Source organism: Gossypium hirsutum, chromosome D09, assembly GCF_007990345.1.
Source record: "Gossypium hirsutum isolate 1008001.06 chromosome D09, Gossypium_hirsutum_v2.1, whole genome shotgun sequence".
In the NCBI taxonomy this organism is placed as follows: domain Eukaryota; kingdom Viridiplantae; phylum Streptophyta; class Magnoliopsida; order Malvales; family Malvaceae; genus Gossypium; species Gossypium hirsutum.
In genome coordinates this window covers 25,800,071-25,817,670 of record NC_053445.1, presented here as the reverse complement: position 1 = coordinate 25,817,670, position 17,600 = coordinate 25,800,071, and the positions used below count along the sequence as shown (strand labels likewise).

At 31.0% G+C, this 17,600-nt stretch overlaps 1 protein-coding gene across 3 annotated transcripts; it reads left to right on the top strand.

Moving 5' to 3' along the window:
• Positions 1-5,575: 5,575 nt before the first annotated feature.
• LOC107891987 (LEAF RUST 10 DISEASE-RESISTANCE LOCUS RECEPTOR-LIKE PROTEIN KINASE-like 1.2) lies at positions 5,576-16,928 on the top strand. 3 transcript variants are annotated; one of them, XM_016816937.2, is made up of 4 exons: positions 5,576-6,624; positions 15,356-15,394; positions 15,505-15,768; positions 15,844-16,928. In XM_016816937.2, the coding sequence occupies exons 1-4, from the start codon at positions 5,880-5,882 to the stop codon at positions 16,773-16,775; spliced, it is 1,980 nt and encodes a 659-aa protein (XP_016672426.1). In that variant the 5' UTR covers positions 5,576-5,879; the 3' UTR covers positions 16,776-16,928. The 3 variants fall into 3 exon arrangements, with proteins under 3 accessions (XP_016672426.1, XP_040957664.1, XP_016672427.1); XM_041101730.1 differs by having other exon boundaries at positions 5,637-7,851; XM_016816938.2 differs by lacking the exon at positions 5,576-6,624 and adding an exon at positions 11,421-13,254.
• Positions 16,929-17,600: the final 672 nt, after the last annotated feature.

Sequence of the window (17,600 nt, the reverse complement as noted above, 5' to 3'; positions counted from 1 at the left end):
GCATACGAGACCTGATACATATTCATGCAATTCATAAGTTTTAACAATTCAATGCTTCATTTTCATTTCATTCAATTCACAATTTCTCATGTTCACAATTCAAATCAATTTCACTAGCAATAGAAATTTCCATTTAATTCACATATAATCAAATATCATTAAGTTCAATACTAATACGTATTTACCATTTAACTCAACGTTTATCGATTATGCTCGAGCATGTGGCCGAATTATACACAAGTCATTCATATATTTTCATTTTTATTGTATTTCTTTTCATTCCATTCCATTTCATCAATCATTCATATTTATAACCAATCAAAAATCAAAACATTAATGAGCTAACGTTGGCCAATTTAACTTATACATATTACCAATAATAATTCAATTCCAATAATAAAACACATATTTGTATAATATTCATCATCAAATAATACTCACTTTAATTAAAATTATACAGAATATAGTTCATACGAACTTACCAGGCTAAATTGCAGAAATACCAAAATTCAGGGACATTTTGATAATTTTTCTATTTTCCTCGAATTTCTACCCAATCTTGATCTAAATTAATATTTCATTCAATTTATTAAGTTAAATAATAAAATAATTCATTTCATGCAATTTGGTCACTTTTTGAAATTTTTACCAGTTTACCCTTAAAATATTACTTTTATTCAATTTAATCTCTGAACCAAAAACTTGCAAATTGGCCATTTTTAATGAATACTCATGCTAGGTGAATAATCATATATTTTTCTCCTCCTCCTCTCCATTCCACATCCTTAATGTATAATATGCTTATATGCAACATTATCTATAATTCCACCATTTATTTATATATTCATTCAAAGTTGTCCACTAGAGTCATAGTCACTAAATCATTTATATCTTCAGTTACGGAACTCCGAATTAAGATCCACTAAATTTCCATGAAACTATACTCACATATCTTCTTACCATAAAATTTTCAGAATTTATGGTCTAGCCAATAAGTACAGTTTATTCTTTAAAGTCATCCCTATTCTGTTATCTGACAATTTCGACTCTTCCTCACTAAAAAATAATTATCTCCTCGTACAGAATTTGGATGATATTATTGTTTATTTTTTTTGAAAATAGACTCATTCAAGATTTTATACATATAAATTTAAGCCCCTAATAATTTGTCTCCAATTTTTTATGATTTTCCAAAGTTGGAACAGAGGAACGCGAAATCATTCTGACCTTATCTCACAAAATTTATTATAACGCATGATTTATAATTCCATTTCTTACACTGTTTCTTCTATGAGAAACTAGACTCAAAAAGATTTAATTCCATATTTTGTTCATCCTCTAATTAAATTTATATGATTTTTGGTAAATTTTTAAAATCAAACTACTGCTTCTGTCTCAAAATTGTTTTAGTGTAAAATGTGATAACTAAATTTATAACACCTTCCTTTCCTTTCTCTTCAATATTTTCCATCACTTTCTCTTATTTCCCTTTAATAATATAACAAGAATATAGAACCTTATATAATGAAACTCTACCTTAACATTAATTTCCTGCTTTTTCAATAATATCAAACTCAAAAGTATATAAAAATCTTGATGTTCTTTCCTTGTGCTATTGCTTTCAATCTTTAACTTGATTTTCTCTCTCCTCCAGCTTCTATTTCTTGGATCTAACTTGATATTCTAGCTCCCCATAGTCTCCTTAACATTTTTCTCTCTTGGTAGCTATGGAAATTCTTTTGATTTCTAGGTGAAAATGGTAAATTTTTGGTGGAAGGACCAAATTGTAACGAAAAGAAAGTTTCTTTCTTTCGTTTCTCTTCATACGTTGGAATGCATGGGAGAAGATGATGATTCTTCATCTTTCTTTCCATATATATACTAAATAAAATAATAATAAAATAATAAAATTTCATTTAAAAATCAAATTAAAATATTAATAAACTAATATTTATTTATTTATTTAATCTAAAAATATCTCCAACATCATCATTATTTTCTAGATTTCTCTTTCTTCTAATTGACAATTTTTCCCTTTAGATCTTTTACAATTCTATCCTTGAGTCATCACATAATTTGGTAAAATTATGATTTAGTCCCTCATAATTCTTCACCTATTCAATTTGGTCCCAATTCATCTATTTTCCTTACTTTCTAGATTATTACACCCTTAAAATATTTACACTATTGGTCATTCAAAATTTTCATATTTACACTTTAACCCCTCAAATTTTGAGTATTTACTCTTGGACAACAAAACTTTTCTCACTTTTGCGATTTAATCATTTCTTGAATTAATATGTATAATATACTTCCCAATGTTGACATAACTCAAAATTACCCTTTTTATCACTTTATTCCTTATTTTACCATATCAGGGATATTATCTTACTTCCTTAATGTAATAATTTTCAGGGTATTACAGTTGGGATTCTCTTTTGGGCTTTAGCAATGGAAAAAGAAATGAGTGAAAAATAGGAAGCAACCAAAAATAAATATGTGTCTCTCATTTAATTTAAATAAAGTTTAAACCACTTTAGACAAAAGAAATTAGATACAACTTAAATATATATATATAATTTAAGTATTAAGTTTTCGGTTAAATTTTTTTAAAATAGACTTAACAATTTAAATATCACTTGTAATAAAATTTAGGTATCAAACAAAAAAAAATTATAATGAGTTAATTCTTAAAAGAAAGAACTGAGTCATAAGAATTGCACATTTGTTTTCTTTTCTAAAATATACTTTTTTTAATATATATATATACAATGTTTGGAGAAAAACAAAACACTTAAAACTTGTGTTGTTTAAATTGATTGGACCAGTCAATTAATTAAATTATTTGATTGAGAATTAGTTTAAGTATGAATTCAAAAATGATAAAAAAAATATTAATTCGTGAACTAAATAGATTAAATTAAACTAAATTTTATATTTTTAAATGTTTAATAATTTATTTATTTTAAATTGATGTAAAAATTAATAACATTAAACTTTTAATCCAATTTTAAAAATAATGAGAAGGAGAGAAAGAAAAAATTGTTGAACAAGTCACACTAATTTAGTTTTAAAATATTGAATTTTAATCAACCACATGTAAAGTCAAGGTCAGCACCCTTGTATCTTTCTTTCTTTCCATCTCTTGGAAATTTCGAACGCCTCTCCTTCCTTCTCTTTTCAATTTCCAACCCAACCCCATTTTTGTCTCCCCCAATACTCTTTTATATGTATATATAAACCCTTTTTCACTTTAAACAAACTATTCACTCATTCTTCCATGGATGCCTTCTTCCTTTCACCATCTTCCTTCTCCATCTTATTCCTTTTAACTATTTTCCAGCTGTCTTACGCCCAAGATTATTTCTGCTTTACTTCATGCGCTCCATTTGATTGAGAAAACCTTTCTAATACTTCATATCCTTTCTGGACCGATCAATATAATCGACCTTCATATTGCGGTTACGGTGATGAAAGGTATAAGCTGAAGTGCAGGCAGAATCAGCCCCCTGTTATGACGCTCAGTTCCCAAGAATTCTATGTGCTGCATCTCAATCGGTCTCATGGTTTGTTGACAATCAAACGAGTGGAATCAAACAACACTTTTCCTCAACCGATTTATGATAAACAATGCTTTTAATTATACTGAAACTGCTGAAAATATTACTCTGTTCTACGACTGCCGAAACAGGGGAAGTCCGAATCATCGTTTCAGTTGCAGAAAGGGTGGAAAAGAAACTTCCCTCATGTTCTTTAAGGAGGATGAAAATGAATGTATTGGATACAGTGAACAAGTTGAAATTCCTATTGGGAAAAAGGCCTTTGATGATCTGATTGGCGGAACAGCACCGTGAATGAAAGTTTACTCGAACAAGTTGAAATTAAAGATATAGTATTACAGAGCTTTTGGGAAGGGGAGACAAGATGTAGTCACACGTGAGTTTTGGTGAAAGTTTTTGTGAAAATTATGTAGAAAATTTTGTACCCATATTGAGAGAACTATAAGTAAGGTAGAGCTTTGTATTCGAGATTTTGGGTAACGTGGGTTTAATACATTTAAGTTTATTTTTTATATTTTACTCTCATTTATTTACTCAAAGTGAAAATCCGAAGTCTCATTTGCTCATAACTTTTATCACTTTGAATGAATTTTTCACGTAAAATTTATGTGTTCAATCTTCTCTACTTTTTCTATTTCGTAGTTTATATAAATCGATCCTAGTTATTCGTTTCTTAATTTATAAATAAATAAACAAAACTAAACCTTAGATTGATGAAACTACCTGTCTTCCATGTCATCAAAGCAAATAGTGTCATGTGTTTGACCCATGCCCCTCCTGTAGAAAATTAAAAATCAGGGCGCTGGACCTCCATTATTATGATAATGTAGTGGTTGATTGTTTTGAACAAATTAATCATCCCCTTCATTTCATAGGAATAGGATTCACCATTTATTTAAATATACTTAATTAATTAATCTCATTCGCCACCCTACTTTTCAGACCTCAACATTTATATTTCTTACAAAAAGAGAAACCACTTTATTAATAAAATCCCTCCTCACAAGCACTCAATTGCTCTAAATTCCCATAATGTATTATATTAATAAATAATGTCCCATTTGGACCGCTTCCCTTACAATATGAAAAACATGAAAAAGCTAGGAGGCTATTTACCTGCTTTGTGCATGCTACCTAACATACACTTGTGTGCTCTATGCACTACATCATTAATAACACATCTATATATATATATAAAATACACAAAGATTCGAGTTTGATTACATTTTATCTTTTTTATTTAAAATATAAGTAAGTTAATTTTTATATGTTAAATTAAAGAATAAATCGAGTTGTCTATTAAAAATTTCATCTAATTCTATTGTTAAGTAATGACGCATCAGAGAAATAAATCAAAGAACAATTAAACAGGTACTTGGTGTGTCACGTGTACCTAATTTTGGACTTAGTTTCTCTATCAACCACGTCAACACTTAAATATAAACGGAATGAAATATTAATAGAATAATCAATTTGTTCTTTAGTCTAATGTACGGAGATTAATTTATCTATTTTTAAATAGAACAATCCGACTTCTAATATAGAAGGATCCATAGCACTTCTAATTGAAACCATTTAATTTTATTTGAATTTTAATTTCCTTTACTATTTGCTTGTTATTGAATATTATTATTTGATTTTTCATCTTATTTAAAGGGTAATATTTATTGGATACGAGATAAATATTATTTTTTGATAAAATACTTAAAATTATTCATAACCTTTCAATTTTTAAATAAAAGGATAAAGTATGCTCGAATTTATCTCCTTTTATATTAACAATAATATTAATAAAAATAGAGTTAAAAAATAAGTAAATATATAAGTTAATAATAGTTTTTGATATTCAAATTTAGCATTTTAATAAATTAAAAATTTTGAAATATCAGATTAAATAACTTATATGGAAAATCATATTCTAATTACTAACAAATGTCAAGTAGATTACATTTTCATAAAAAAAAAAGAGATATAAATTCAAAGTTTAAAAATAATATTACGAAGAGGGATAATGAGAAACTCCCAACATATTGTATTTTTATTAATATATTGTATCAGTTCCGACTCGCCCACCTTTGAATTTCTAGACAATAAGAAAATGGGGATTGCTCAGCCGTCTCTATCATCTATCACTCCTCCGAGATGCTTTTGCCTTTGTTTGTCAAAACAAGCAGCCCTACCCCATGTCCCTGTTTCCATCATCTTACCCAGTGCTGCTAATTTGCTCCTCTCTTTCAAAATGGTTTCTTTATCCTTCTTTACTTGCCAATAATTCAGCCTTCATTTCTCCACTTGTTCTCACTCTATCATCTTCCATTAATGGACACCCATCTCTTCTTCTTCGTCTTACTTGTTCTCCCCGTAGCTTATTCCGATGACCACGACCTGTTCTTGGAATGCAATCAGACATTCAATTGTGGTACCATACAAGGCATCGGATACCCTTTCTGGAGCCCTACCCTGCGCCCTAGTTACTGCGGTCATCACGGGTTCGAGCTCATTTGCCAACAAAATCAGTCCCCTGTTATCACCATTAATACCCAGAGATTTCATGTACTGAACATGACTCCTCCTCCCCTGATGACCATTGCACCTGTTGATACCTGGGAAGATCCTTGTCCTCAACAATTCCATAACATCTCATTAAACCACCTCTTTGATTTTGCTGCAACCATTCGAAATCTCACTATATTCTACGGCTGCCCTCTTGAAGATGATATACCTTTCCAACATAGATTTAATTGCGGTACTACTACATCCAACGGCAACACCTATGCCTATTACCTGGATGAATCATTGTCCAGAATTCACCGTTCGGAGCTCACGGATTGTGACACCAGTATCATAGTTCCGGTTAATCAAAGCGAATTTGATGAACTCTGGAATGAAACTGACAATATAGTGGGTGCTTGGAATAAAGGGTTTGAAGTAATGTATCAAAAGGACATGATTTCATGTTTGGCATGCAGGAATTCAGGTGGAGTATGTGGATCTAATAGTTCATCGCTTGATTTCTTATGCTTTTGCCCCGACCACCCTTGCTCTAAATCCTGTGTGGTTTTTGGTATGTTTGCTTCTTCTTAAACTTTTTATCTATTCAACTATTTAGAGAAGCATAGCAAAGTTCATTAACCGTTTGATATAATGATTTTCTATCTTGGCACTTGCAATGGGTTATTAGTGTTGCTTGAGGTAATGTTTTTCTTGTAGTGGAGACTCGCATAAACCCATTTGAAAGCTCTACTCCTCTTGTCTTTAGTTTGATTGTAAGACGTAATATGATGATATAATAGGAAGCCTCCATTATACAGCTGGTTTCTAATCTCCAGGGATGACATTTCTCGTCTTAGAATTACTGCATCGCGTTTATCAATCCACCATAGCCTAGGTCAAAGTCAACTAAAGCCATCGCTATGCCTTCCTTTCTCTTCCATGGAATAGTCCTACATTTACGTATTAATATAAAAAAAAGATCACACGTCGTCTACATTTATTACTTTAATCAACAAACATATATATCGTATACCAATTCATCTCTCTTCAAAAACTTCAAGAATGCATTATCAATTGTGCCTTTCAACTCTTGCCATTTCCATCTTCACCTACTTCTTAACCATCTTCTTCCTTATCCCACTATCATATAGCCAAGATGATGAAAATTTTGCCCAATGCTTTGATTCTTTTAGCTGTGGGGACATACACAACCTCATGTTTCCTTTTTCCAAGGATGACAGGTCTCAACTCTGTCGCCAAGATGGCTTCGTGTTGAGCAAATGTGAGGATCCCCAGCCTATCATACATATTGGTGGGAACGAATACCGACTCATGTACTTAAATCACTCCACTTCTACAATGAGTATTGTTAGAAACGATTTATGGGAACAGAGTTGTCTTCCAAATCCCATTAATATCACTATAAATGACTCTTTCTTAACCTATCCTCCAACAAATCGACACCTTACTTTGTTTTACAATTGCTCCAACGTACCCCAACGTCCTATTATATTTCCGTGCTCCCCAGAGTTACTTTCTTTTTATGCGGATGATTTAAGTGAAAGGGATACTTATAGAGACTTTAGCAACTCCTGTGGTACGAATATTCAAGTTCAGGTTAATCAGAGCAGTTTTGATGAAGTCCAGACTGAAAGGAATGAATATATGCTTGAAGAGTGGAGATTTGGATTTAATGTGGTGTATGATTTTCCTTCAATTTTCTGTGAAAGATGCGACAACCTTGTAGAGAAATGCTCCAACTTGGTGAATTCACCTCGATATCCTGTCTGCAAGTCTGGTATGCTTTCATTCCTTTAAACCCCACTCTTCATCATCCTTTACACATGCAACTCATGGTCCAAAAACTATCATTCATTTTCATATATAACTCTTAAAACGAAAACTCAAGTTAATTTAGTCATCGAGTTCACATTAGTTTAAATGCAAAAATGTGTGAACCTTAATCACGTAGTCCCGTGATATAAGAGAATAGTAATTATTTGTTGAAGATAATCTTGGGTCCAGTCATATTCTAGAGAGAACCAGGAAGAGGGTTTGGATAATGTTGTTATGTTTAATTTTGTGTCCACACTGAAGTTTTGAACATGTCTACCTTAAGGGGGGTGAAAGCTGAAAACAAAGCCTATTGACATATTCAAAGGCAGCCTTAGGGTCAAAGCTTCATTTCTTGTCGTAAAGCAACTTTCATGAAGACTAGCAAAACCTTTTCATATATATTTGAGGTCCTAGAGTCGCCAATTAATACCATGTTTTATTTTTATAAAATTTATATTAAACTTGCCTTAAGAGTCAGATAGTTTGCTTTTATGAAGTAATTTTAATTTTGGGTTAGTCTATCTCAAATTACTTTTGTTTGTTATTTAAATTCAATTACAAAAATTATATAAATATTAACAAATGTTTTAATTTTTTTTAATATTAAATTGGTAGGTGGAATCAAGCCAATAGCAAATCAAGACAGAAAATAAAAAATTTCAGTGTAGGATTTATGATTTAAAGTTTTTGGTTTAGAATTCAAAATTTATATTTTATAAAAATATAAATTAATTTTTAAAATTATATTAAGTATAAAAATTATAAATAATAATTTATTACATATTTTGGTGTGGGTCATTTTTATGGAGGATGATGAAACCCAAATAAAAAAGAGGGTAGTTGAACTGTGAGTTGACAGAGTAGGATGATTTAGGTGGGATTTAGAAGAAAGGGGGTTTAGGATTTAGCTTAAATATTGACAAGTTGGATTGGATTGAGTTGAACTTTAATTTATACTCATTTAAATCTGGTTCAAATGAGATATGAGATAGATTTGGGAAGATTTTTTTACCCAATTTTTCTTAGAAATAAATACAATAAACATTCAAAACATTATAACCTACCCAATATGAAATTTAAACTAAAATAAATCTAAACAATATTCCCACATGATTTATTACAAGGTCATTTTATGTAGGAAGTTGGAAATAATAAGAATGGAAGTTATTTTAATTGTTTAACATAGGTTAGAATAGTTTTTTTACATTTAGATATAAGTTCTCATACAGTACTTTTACTTCTTAGATTTCCAACAGTTAATACTATTATTATTTTTTGTTAAATTTTAATTTTATTATAACTTTATTTTTTTGTTATATGGTTACTAAGTGAGTATTTTTTTTAATTTTATAATATCACATTAACAATTTAAAAATAATTTTAACAGTATTAATAATTAAACTTAAATTTTTAAATTCGTAAAGTAAATGAACTAAATTTCTAAAAATAAAAGTAAAAAGACTAAATTCTAAATGTACAAAAAGTATAAGAAGAAATTGAAGTATATTTTATCCTAACTTATAATATCTATCACAATATTTGTGATATTCTTTAGAGGAATTTTTTATGAAAAAAATGTTTAACCTATAATATAAGTAGGGAATAAATTATATTAGTATCACCTAAAAATTTTAGTTTTTAGGTACCAGTGGAATAAATTTATGTCATCAATTTTTAAGAACATAAAATTTTTATCATATGCGCATCCGTATACAATCCCTCTCTATTTTAGGTGTTGTTTGATAAATTGAAAAAGTAAGTATTGAAAAGTAAGTGTTGAAAAATTAATTATTGAAAATTGAAGTACTTAATTTAAGTTAGGTAAACTACATCTATGGTCACTTTTGTTTACCTTAGGTTACATTTCAGTCACTTATGTTTGAAATGTTATTTTTTAGTCATTTACGTTATCGTGTTGTAACATTTTAGTTACTGAGCCGTTAATTGTCGTTAATGGTGTAATGGTAAGCTGAGTGGCACGTTAAATTATCATTTCAAACAAAAACTTTACGTTAAATTATACAATTGGTCCCCCATAATTTTTCATTTTGAGCAATTTAATTCTTTTATGTTTTTTTAACCTTTCTTTTTTTCTTTATTTTCCATTCTCTTTTGCTTCTCCCTCTGTTTTCCTACATTCTTTATTTCTTTTAACATACGAGGAAGTCGAATTGGTAGTGAAGAAAGAAGCATGATATGGGTTTATGGGTTTTAGTTATAGGGTTTTGGTTATAGACAAATGATGACAGTTGACTTCCTACTTCTTTTTTCACTGTCAATTTGACTTCCTAATATGTTAAAAGAAATGGAAAATGTATGAAAACAGAGGGAGAAACAAAAGAGAATGGAAAAAAAAGAGGAAAGTTTAAAAAACATAAAAGAAAAAAATTAAATTACTTAAAAGGAAAAAATATGGGATCAATTGTATAATTTAACCTAAAATTTTGTTTGAACTGATGATTTAACGTGCCACGTCAGCTTACCGTTACACCATTAACGATGATTAATGGCTCAGTGACTAAAATGTTACAACATGATAACATAAATGACTAAAACGTAACATTTCAGACATAAGTGACTAAAACGTAACCTAAGGTAAACAAAAGTGATCATGGGTGTAGTTTACCCTCTTAAGTTATAAAATTTGTTTGATATATTACTTAAAATTAATTACAGGATATAATTAGATTGTTTGATCAATATAGATTTTTAATTATAAAAAATGATATTCTACATTTTATTTTTAATTTTTAAACATTCCACCTTATTCTAAATAAAAATTAAAATTTTAAACCTAAAGTTTTATAGGATAATATAAAATTAAAATAAATAAAGTAAAATTGTAATAACTAAAAATATTCTTCATTAAGTGATAAGTAGCTCTTATCTACTTATTGTTTTCACACTTTGTTTTATAGAAAAAATATTATCAAATTGCTTTAATTTTGGATTATCAAATTAAATCCATTGAAAATAAATTTAATTTTTTAATAATTTATCAAACAATTATTTAATTAAATTATTTATAAAATAAACAAATTAATGCAAGAAGATAAAATATTGGATTAGAGAGTAACAACATTAATTAAAAAAATAGATTAGACCAACCTCAGATTGAATTGGAAACAATGATACTGCCTAATTCAAAGTAATATATTATTTATATAAAAAACTTGGAATCAATATAGAATCATTTTAAACAATCAAACATAAAATAAAAATTTTGATTATGATTTATGAGATTTGAAAATAAAAATTAAAACCCTGGTTATTAGACAGAGGGTTGGGTATGAATCTAAAGGTGGGTTTGGATGGGCGATTGGATGCGGTGCGGTGCGTTTAACTTACTTTTTGTCTCACGCTACAGTATCTAATCTCACCGCCACCGCTGTTTTTACACTAACCGCAGGTAAACGCACCGCCCATCCAAACTCACCCTAAGACGGAGTAAGCAGCAGTATGTTACCCAGGATGACATCTTCTTCCCGGTACTTATTTTATTGGGCCTGTTGGGCTTCTCTTTTGGGCTTTAGCAAGGAAATGAGTGAAAAATAGGAATAAACCAAAAAAAATCAAAATGTTAAATATTAGTTTGTAAACTAAGTCATAAGAATATAACACTTGAAACTTGTGTTGTATGAATCAAGTGGATTAGTTAGTTGGTATTGTTTGGATCGGGAATTAGTTGGAGTATCTGTTCGGAAATGACAAGAAATTGATTAATTCGTGAATGGGTATGAATCGATTGGATCAAACTAAAAAATTGATTGGACTAGATTTTATAATATTTATAATAATTTATTTACTTCCAATTGAATTAAAAGTTAATAATGAGAGGTATTTAACTATTAAACCGAGGTTGATGCATGGAGAAGAATGAGAAAGAGAGAAGAAAAAAGGGTTGAACAAGTCACACTAATTTAATTTAAACATATTGAAATTGAATTATAGGCATAGCTCCTCATTTCAAAAACCAAGTTACGTGTTGTTTCGGGTGTTGCTTCTTTTCAATTCAATATCCAACCATCTCGCTTCATTACCTCATTTTTCATATATTTTTATTTTTACTTTTTTATATCATGCTTATTTATGTCTAAACTTTTCGAAAAAAGAATATACTTACCTTTATTTTTTAATAATAATAATATAATTATATATGTATTGATACATAAATTTGAAGTGTTTTTATATTTATGTTGTAGTTATCACACTTTTTTTTTTTGTCATAGTATGGTATTTTGATTATTAAGTTCAAAATTAAGAATGATGCTAGTCATTTAAGTGGTGGAAAACTAAGAATTCCTTGTGGAGTGGTAAACCTTCTGTGCCAAAAACTTGAACGAGATTTTTGGAGTGAAGATGATTTGTCCACGAAAAATAAGCCACTAAATGGCATTACGTCTGTCACCCGTCACTTCGCATTCAACCACATGTGAAGTACCTTTCCACAAGTCAAGGTCAGCACCCTTGTATCTCTTGGAAATTTTGTAAGCCCCCTCCTTCCTCTTCTGTTAAATTTCCAACCCAACCCCATTTTTTGTCTCCCCAATCTATCTGACCTTCTCACTCTGTTTTATATGTACATATAAACCCTTTTTCACTTTAAACCAACTATTCACTCATTCTTCCATGGATGCCTTCTTCCTTTCACCATCTTCCTTCTCCATCTTATTCCTTTTAACTATTTTCCAGCTGTCTTGCGCCCGAGATGATTTCTACTTTACTTCATGCGCTCCATTTGATTGTGGAAACCTTGTTAATATGTCATATCCTTTCTGGACCCATCAATATAATCGACCTTCATATTGCGGTTACGGTAATGAAGGGTATAAGCTGAAGTGCAGGCAGAATCAGCCCCCTGTTATGACGCCCAGTTCCCAAGAATTCTATGTGCTGCATCTCAATCGGTCTCATGGTTTGTTGACAATCAAACGAGTGGAATTAAACAACACTTGTCCTCAGCCGATTTTGATGAACAATGCTTTTAATTACACTGAAACTGCTGAAAACATTACGCTGTTCTACGACTGCCGAAGCAGGGGAGGTCCGAATCATCGTTTCAGTTGCAGAAAGGGTGGAAAAGAAACTTCCCTCATGTTCTTTAAGGAGGATGAAAATGAATGTATTGGAAACAGTGAGCAAGTTGAAATTCCTATTGGGAAAAAGGCCTTTGATGATCTGATTGGCGGAATCAGCACTGTTAATGAAAGTTTAGTCCAACCCTTTGATATTAGATACTTTGCATACGATCCTTATTGCAAACACTGCAAGGATTCTGGCGGAAGATGTGGATACAACCAAACTGAAACCTCTGCATTTGTCTGCTATTGTCGTGATAAGCCTCATTTACTTAAATGCAACCAAGGTACGGCATACCTGCTTCTTTTAACTCTTCCTGAATCGTTAAAACACTCCGTTGAATCATTGTTCGGAAACATGGAATCCAGTTGATATCCAGTCGTCTTTTTCTGCTGTTTATGACCCAGAATTAACCCCAGCTTTGGGTTCTTAATTATCCGATCTTTTCAGCTTTTACTTCATTGATTAGACCTTTAAAAGAAATCCATTCATGGTCTAACTTTTGGAATTGGTCAGCGGTCCCAGACAGCAGCACCCGTTAAAGGACTATTCTTCCCAACTAGTTTGGCCCAAACCTCATCTTCTACTTCTCTTCTTAATTTCATTTTCCCCCCTTCAAATGCAATGAAAAGGTGCGGCCAAAGTAATGTTTCTTTTTCTCTCCTTTAAATTAAGCCACCGAAATCTTTGGTTATATAGAGCAAGTGCCCCCACCTATTAAATTACTCTTCTATTCTATCTTTTCTCAATGGTCCCATTTAATATTAGGTCGGTGCAGATTTGGTTTTAGGCATAATCACTTCCCCCCCTAATTTTAAAAAACAATATTTTAATTATCTTGTAATTTTTTATCAATAAATAAAGAAATTAATATTTATTAACTTTATTGATGTGATGTACACGTGAATACATATAAATGATATATCTATATTTTTAAATTTTAAAAATTTAATTAAATGTTAATATATCATTCATATTGTAATTTACGTGTATGCAATATCAGTAAAATTAAAAGCATTAATTTTTTCATTTATTTTGAAGTCATGCGACAAAAAAATAAAAAGAGTTTAAAGACTTAAAAAAACGAAAATTAAATAAAAATTAAAATAATTTTTTAGTAAAATTGGAGGTTGAAATAAATGATTATGCTTTGTTTTTATTCATGTCTTGGGGATTTTTTTTTTTAAAGCCAACGACAAGATCCAGTTGAAGAGGATTCAAATCTTTCATAAATTACTATCATTATGACATCAGCATTAGCAGATATAGGTCATTTCTGCTAGTGCGGTCTTAAAGCTAAGCTATCTTTTACTTGGGAGGATCTGGAATTGTAGAGGGTAGGCGCCACCCATTCTTTGACTTTCCCAAATGGATGCTTGTGATCAAGATAACTGCTACATTTATGTGAATATGAAATTGCCCAATCTCTTGAACGAACCATACCTTTGCTTTTGCTTCAAATATTATTCTCTGTTTCCTTTCTAAATTCCATAACTGCTACATTTATGTGAATATGAAATTGCCCAATCTCTTGAACGAACCATACCTTTGCTTTTGCTTCAAATATTATTCTCTGTTTCCTTTCTAAATTCCCATCCCTATCCATATCACATTAAAGCTAAGATAATATAAACTCAACAAGGTAATAGTATGCAAACTCGCACTATAACCTGATTTATCAAGTCATGTCATGATACATAATTCGAAATTATTCTGTTTGGATATGAAATAGGGTTGCACTGCATTATAGGCAAGTTTAGGATATCATTAATCAACTTTTAAGTGTAGGAACAAAATAATAATATCTTTTCTTTGGATTGTTACATGTTTTGCTTCTGTTTCTTGTTTCATAGCTGAAATTGGGACCATAAAATGTGATATAGACGGCTGATAATTGACCCTTTGTAGGAATTAGGATTACATGTCTTCAGAAATGTTGAGAGGTCTGATGGATTATTTATTAGTAAAAGTATCATGGAGGCTCCTGTGTATTATTACCCAGATTGTATTTTGCTTCTCTCTATTAAAAAAATTGGGTAAATTAATCCATGTATGTTAAATCAAATAACAAGTCAATCTTATTTGTTAAAAATTCATCCATTTGTACTGTTAAAAATTGGTGTGGTTAACGGAATAACCAGACAATGATACATGACTAGTCACATGTGTACCTTATGTTGATGTACAAGAATTAGTTTTAAATAATAAAAATGGATGAAATTTTTAACAAAAGAATCAATTTGTTTTTTGATCTGTCTAATTTATCCAATACAATCCGACTTTTAGTATAGGGTACTCCACTTTAACTTTTTTTCATTATTTTTCCCATTTGCCATATACCATATTCATTTAATTTCTCTAAAAAAAACAATTTTTTTCTATTTCAGGCCGGCATGGTTCTAACTTGGCAAAAAAGCTTGCAATCGGTAATATACTCCCCCGATTCTCCCCTGTTCCATTCATCTCTTCTGGCAGTGTGTTGCTGCATTTTCATCTTCTTTTTCACCAACTTGATACGAATTTTCAATAAACGCAGGTTTTGGAGCGGCTGCTGGAGGCATAATAATCTCGGCCATCGCTTTCTATTTCTGGTTGCGCCATCGCCGTGGAAAGGAGTTCTTTAAATCATCTTATGCATGGAGCAAAAGCTTTTCCGATCGTTCTTTCATGATGGATCCTGAGAAGGTCAAAAGCTTGGCTGGTGTCCATCTCTTCACCTATAAAGAACTTGGAGAAGCTACCAACAATTTTGATTCCAATAAGGAACTTGGTGATGGAGGCTTTGGAACCGTATATTATGGTAAGAAAAAGATACAAAACCGAATCATTAGATTGTCGATGTTCTATTATTCTCTCATCCATCTTCCTTGACTAGGCAAACTTCGAGATGGACGCGCGGTTGCGATTAAACGTTTATATGAAAACAACTACAAGAGAGTTGAGCAATTCATGAATGAAGTTTGGATCCTAACCAAATTGCATCACAGAAATCTCGTATCGCTTTACGGATGCACCTCTCGTCACAGTAGGGAACTGTTGCTGGTATATGAATATGTTTCTAATGGCACTGTTGCCGATCACCTTCATGGACAACGTGCTAAACCGGGTGCGCTCTCTTGGTCCATTCGCTTAGATATAGCCATAGAGACTGCAGACGCACTCAGCTATCTCCATGCTTCTAAAACCATCCACCGTGATGTGAAAACCAACAATATCCTCCTCGACAACAATTTCACAGTTAAAGTTGCCGATTTCGGACTGTCTCGTCTTTTTCCATCTAATGTTACCCATGTTTCCACTGCTCCACAAGGGACTCCCGGTTATGTCGATCCCGAATATCACCAATGCTACCAGCTTACCGAGAAGAGTGATGTGTTTAGCTTTGGGGTTGTACTCGTTGAGCTAATATCATCAAAACCAGCCGTAGACATCACGAGGCACAGACACGAGATCAATTTGTCGAACATGGCTATCAATAAGATTCAAAACCGAGCATTACATGAACTAGTGGATCCATCTCTCGGGTTCGAATCAGACTACAAGGTTAGGAAAATGATAACGGGTGTAGCAGAGGTGGCATTCCAGTGCCTGCAAAACGAGAAAGAGATGAGACCAACAATGGCACGAGTGTTGGAGGCCCTAAAGGGTATACAAAATGAGGATTACAATAAAGCAAAGGCAGAAGAGATGGATATTTCAGCAGATGATGTTGGGTTGTTGAAGAGTGGACCATTGCCACATTCTCCAGATTCTGTGATGACAAAATGGCATAGCTCCTCTACAATACAGTCAAATAGTACGAGTTAACTTAAATTTCACTAAATTTCGAGGCATATAGTAAAGGAAACACTGTCAACCTGTACTATAATTTTTCTTTCCATTTGTGTTTCACCTTGAATGGTAAATGGGATGTAAATATTATATAGGATAAGCGGTGTATGAAAACCGTCAGCTTTGGCATTCAAATTTTCAGCTGATTCCAGCTTTTTGATTAACAAGTTGCATAAATTAGATAAACAAATTAATTGTTTAATTTAATACTTCTGACAAAGGATATGTTCTTTAGGCTTTTAGTATGTTTAAGGAACTTTGAGCTAGACATGTTTCTTTCTTTGTTTACTCCTTGTAGGCAAATATATAAATATGAATTTATGTTGAATGGGTTGAAAATTTGATGTCCCTCAAGAGTTAAAATCACTGTTAGTGTCTACAAACATTATGTTTTGTTCACTCTAATATAATAGAATTATAATAGAATGCTATTATGTAGGAATGAAATAGAGCTTTAATGGAATAAGAGTATTGCAATAATTTCGTTGCATGGAATAGAATGAGTATTATAATAATATTTCTATGTTTGATTCAAAGAAATAGATACTCTAATAGCATGAGAAAAAGAATGAAATCATTAATATATCCTTTAATTTTTTATAAAAATATTCAACTATGTTTAAAGACTTAAATAACCAATATACTTTTTTATTTTAAAAACTAAAATATCCAAAAATGTTAAAATTTTGAAATGACCAATATGCCTTTTTATAATTTTTTAATATATATATATTTATCAAATATAATATTCTTGATTATATTTTAGGGAACTTGACTCTACACTAACCAAAATGATATTAA

Bases quoted from the DNA above. Each gene is read 5' to 3' on its own strand.
- LOC107891987 (XM_016816937.2), top strand. From the start codon at position 5,880: ATGGACACCCATCTCTTCTTCTTCGTCTTACTTGTTCTCCCCGTAGCT. The intron at 15,395-15,504 runs GTAATATACTCC...CAATAAACGCAG, and splicing joins GGCAAAAAAGCTTGCAATCG to GTTTTGGAGCGGCTGCTGGA. The intron at 15,769-15,843 runs GTAAGAAAAAGA...TTCCTTGACTAG, and splicing joins CTTTGGAACCGTATATTATG to GCAAACTTCGAGATGGACGC.